At 46.5% G+C, this 4104-nt stretch overlaps 1 protein-coding gene across 1 annotated transcript; it reads left to right on the top strand.

Moving 5' to 3' along the window:
* Positions 1-359: 359 nt before the first annotated feature.
* LOC148121247 (MLV-related proviral Env polyprotein-like) lies at positions 360-2820 on the top strand. The gene is made up of 3 exons (XM_087909501.1): positions 360-1116; positions 2113-2436; positions 2690-2820. The coding sequence occupies exons 1-3, from the start codon at positions 360-362 to the stop codon at positions 2818-2820; spliced, it is 1212 nt and encodes a 403-aa protein (XP_087765627.1).
* Positions 2821-4104: the final 1284 nt, after the last annotated feature.

Here is a 4104-nt window from a genome sequence, read left to right as displayed (position 1 = left end):
CCCTGAGGAAGAATCTCTCTGTCTAAATTGCAGAGACACCTGCCCCCGGACCTGCTGCTGAACCCTCAGACAAATTGAATGCGGAGGGAGCTGTCAAAAACATCAGGATTACAGCAGATATAAAACCCCCGGTGTGGTTCTGATGTTTTTACCGGTTCTTTCTGCCGCTGAACCTTTGGACAAACTGAGTACTTGTACTTGAGATGCGTGAGATTTTCCTCGGAGGCATAAATCCCTCTATATGGAGCCCTCTTTGTGGGTCTGCTGTTTCTGATACTTCTTTTTTGTTGCTTTTGCCTTCGCTGCCATAAGCCAGGTCAGGAGTGCACTTGGCAAATTTGAGCTTGATAAGCTTTAGGATGCTGCTTATTGAGGCGATTTGGCTTGGTTGCCTTTTGCTTTCCCACCCCAGAGCCGGCAAGAGTCCCTCAAACCATGCTCCGGCTCCCCCAAAATGGGTTGTTATTAACCTTCATACTGGAGGCATCGCTGCCTCCAACACCTCCGCAGATTATCCATTTGGACAATGGTTCCCAGATTTGTTTGTGGATTTATGTGACATAGTGGACAGATGGACTAATCCGTCTGAATGGGGATGTAATTCCGCCCAAGGGAAAGCAGAAACCAGATACACCCCGTTTTATGTCTGCCCCGGACACATTCATTCCCGGTTCCTAGCGGACCAATGTGGTGGGCCTTGGGATGCCTACTGTGCAGCCTGGAGCTGCGTCAGTACCGGGTCCATCCCCTGGAAGCCCCCTATGTCCTCTGATTATATCACTGTCCTGCCTTATAATCGTACTGACCCGGGAATAGCAAAGTGCTCCTCACCAAGTGGCCGCAAGGGCGCCTACCAACCCTGTGGCGCCTGCTACAGCTCCCATTTCTATCCCTGGAGACCATATGCCACACCCAGGGGAACATGCAATATGCTAAAAATCTCCTTTACCGAAGAGGGCAAAAGGCAGGACTGGACGGGAGGAAAGACTTGGGGCATCCACCTTTATGTGGATGGCACAGATCCCGCTGCCACTTTTATGATTCAGTTATTAAGAGAGGCGCTTCCCTCTACACCCATGGGCCCTAATCCCGTCCTTCCAGACCAAGGGACAAATGGTGTGCGACGTCCTAAGCCTGTTCTAATTCTTCCAACCAATTCTAAATTGTCTAATTGTCCAACCAATTCTAAATCTATTCAGATTTCACGTTCAACCACCCCCTTACCTCAGTCCCTCTCCTTGCCCATCCCCTTAGTTACAAGACCTCCTTATTATAAAGGGGTGGCTATGATGGGCAGTTACTCTGTATACACCTCAATGCCCCTTGACTGCACCTCTCCCCCCCAACACAGAGTGACCTTGTCAGAGGTCTCTGGAAAGGGACTCTGTATAGGAAATGTTCCTATAACCCACCAAGCCTTATGCAGTATTACTAAAAAGCTACCTGGTGAACCTTATTATCTAGCTGCTCCCCCTGGAGCCTATTGGGCATGTGGTACCGGTTTAATCCCCTGTGTCTCGACTGCTGTGCTGAATTTTGATTACTGTGTCCTAATAAAATTATGGCCCCCCGCACAGGCAATTTCCCCGCCTGATTCAGCCCCCAAAACGATTGATAGATTGTTCAACCTTATTCAAGGAGCCTATTTAGCGTTTAATATATTTAACCCTAATCTTACAAAAAATTGTTGGTTGTGCCTGTCAGCAGAACCCCCCTATTATGAAGGGATTGCTATTACTGCCAATGTATCCAACCAGGTTTTGCTCCCGTCAAGATGTAGGGCAACCCCACTTCAGCTTACTTTGTCCAAAGGCACAGGATCAGGATATTGTTTAGGAAAGGCTCCCCAACATCTTTCCCCGTATTGCAGCAAGACCGTTTTTCCCTGTAAAGGACAATATTATCTTGTACTGCCTAACGGGACCTATTGGGCCTGCAACACTGGCCTGACACCATGTATATTTGCTAATAGCTTTAATACCTTGGGGGAATTTTGTATCCTGATACAACTTTGGCCCAATGTCAAATATTATTCAGAAGGCATTTTTCTGGCACAAATGTCACATAGAGTAAAAAGAGAACCCCTGACCATGACTATTGCCACTTTAATAGGAATCGGCGGCGTAGCTGCTAGAATAGGGATTGAAACAGCTGCCCTGTTGCAAACTAACCAGTTACAGGAACTTCAAAGAGCAATGACAACAGACCTTAGAGCCATTCAAAAATCTATTGCGGCTCTAGAAAAGTCCGTTACCTCACTCTCCGAGGTTGTCTTGCAAAACAGACGTGAACTAGATCTCCTATTCCTAAAGGAAGGAGGCCTCTGCGCAGCCCTGCGAGAGGAATGTTGCTTCTATGCTGACCACACTGGCATTGTCAGGGAGTCCATGGAAATATTAGAGAGATTGGATAAACGTGAAAAGGAATTTGAACGACGTGATAGCCAACAGTCATGGTTTTCCTCCTGGTTGCAAGGATCCCCTTGGTTGTTGACCTTGCTCCCCACTATTATAGCCCCCCTGATTGTTTTTTCTGTCCTTCTCTCTTTTGGGCCTTGGGCCTTCAATCGTTTAACCCATTTTGTTAAGTCTTTAATAGATTCTGCCTTAAAGTCTGCTGAGGTTCATTATCACCGATTGATGGTTAAAGAAGAGACCACCCTGTGCTGAGATGCCGCCTGCATCTGCAGATCACCCGACGGATAGTTTTCTGCCCCTCAAGCGGCGGTTTCTTCATTACTTGTCAAGCGATCCTTGTTGCTGCTTGGCGGATGATGAGGGAGTTGCTGCGACTGAATTGCTGCCCATGACTGCTGACTGACTGCCAGAGAATTCCCTTCCCTCTCCTCAATCCTTTTCCCATTCCCCTCTTAGATTTACAACACCCCCTAACCCAGGTCCAGGATGGAAATTTTGAAAAAAACTTTAAATTTGACCATGTCAGATCTATCCCCATGGTGCCTTAAAATTGCATACCCCGTGAGTAGAAGGCTGGAAAGTCAGTGACGGAAGAATCGTCTAAGCCTAGGCCCACCTAAGACAGGGGGTCCCAATGGGGAGGATGACCCAAAGACGGGTAAAGGTCTAGCATCACTCTTCTAACAGGCTCAGTCTCTCTCATGCTGGGACTTTGACGACAGCCACCAGGCTATAGAACCCCTAACGTCGAGGCCTTGCACGCTGAGGGCTTGTTCCTATTGCACCAGCTTAGGCTCGAATCAATTTTGGGTCTGCTCTGGCTCTAAAAATCGTCAGTCCCGGGTTATAAGTTCTAGCACCTAGATCCTAAATCCCGATTGGCTCATTTATATAAAAGAAAGGGGGAGATGTGAGGGACCAAGAGACCCTCAGGTCAAAAGAACTGGTTAATCTTTCACACCTTTTTCATAGAATAGTTTGCTGCAGAGAGCACAGCCAGCTGAGGTGCAAGTTTTTGGAACGGTTTAAACCACAAGATGTTCTATATAGATAATAAAAGCAAAAACAACTACTTCCTCTTTGACCTGGGACACCTGGGGCTCGGTAGTTTTCCATTCCCCTCTACCCTTACCCCACCCTGCAAAAACTGCCTTATAAAAATAAAACCTTGCCTACAATAAACGGAGCCTTGACGCATCTCAGGCTGACTTTGTCTTTTTTTACGCGCTTGGTTCCCTTTCCCTTTCGCCCCATTATTCCTAGGTGATGCCTCCTCGAGACCCATAAATTACCTGGCCTGCTGGACGGGTCAGAGAAACTCTGTTGAAAGATTTGTTACCTGTATACTAAGTCATTTTTGCATTTATGTAATTCAACATTGATCCCTGTCTTAAAGGTTTTTGTTGCTTTTGTAGTTTCAACTTATTATAATCTATGTAATATTCAGTGAAGACTCAGTCATAGTTCTATTTAAAAATAAAATTTAAAAAGACAGTGGTTTTGGAGATGGCTCCGTCAATAAGATGTTTGCTGCCCATACAAAACAACCTGAGTTTAAATCCTCAGCATCCACATAAAATACTGGGCATGGACACATGCACATGTAACCCCAGTACTGTGGGTGGAAGAGACAGGTTACCATTTGGGCTTACTGGCTGCCAGACCAGCTTCAGGGTCAGTCAGAAAT

The sequence above is a fragment of the Myodes glareolus genome, chromosome 8, assembly GCF_982192425.1.
Source record: "Myodes glareolus chromosome 8, mMyoGla1.1, whole genome shotgun sequence".
In the NCBI taxonomy this organism is placed as follows: Eukaryota; Metazoa; Chordata; class Mammalia; order Rodentia; family Cricetidae; genus Myodes; species Myodes glareolus.
Note: the sequence above shows the minus strand (reverse complement) of the source record. Positions and strands in the feature narration are given on the sequence as shown.

Coding starts and splice junctions, on each gene's coding strand:
- LOC148121247 (XM_087909501.1), top strand. CDS start 360: ATGCTGCTTATTGAGGCGATTTGGCTTGGTTGCCTTTTGCTTTCCCAC. Junction 1,117..2,112: donor TCCAGACCAAGGGACAAATG/GTGTGCGACGTC, acceptor CCACTTTAATAG/GAATCGGCGGCGTAGCTGCT. Junction 2,437..2,689: donor TGAAAAGGAATTTGAACGAC/GTGATAGCCAAC, acceptor CTGCATCTGCAG/ATCACCCGACGGATAGTTTT.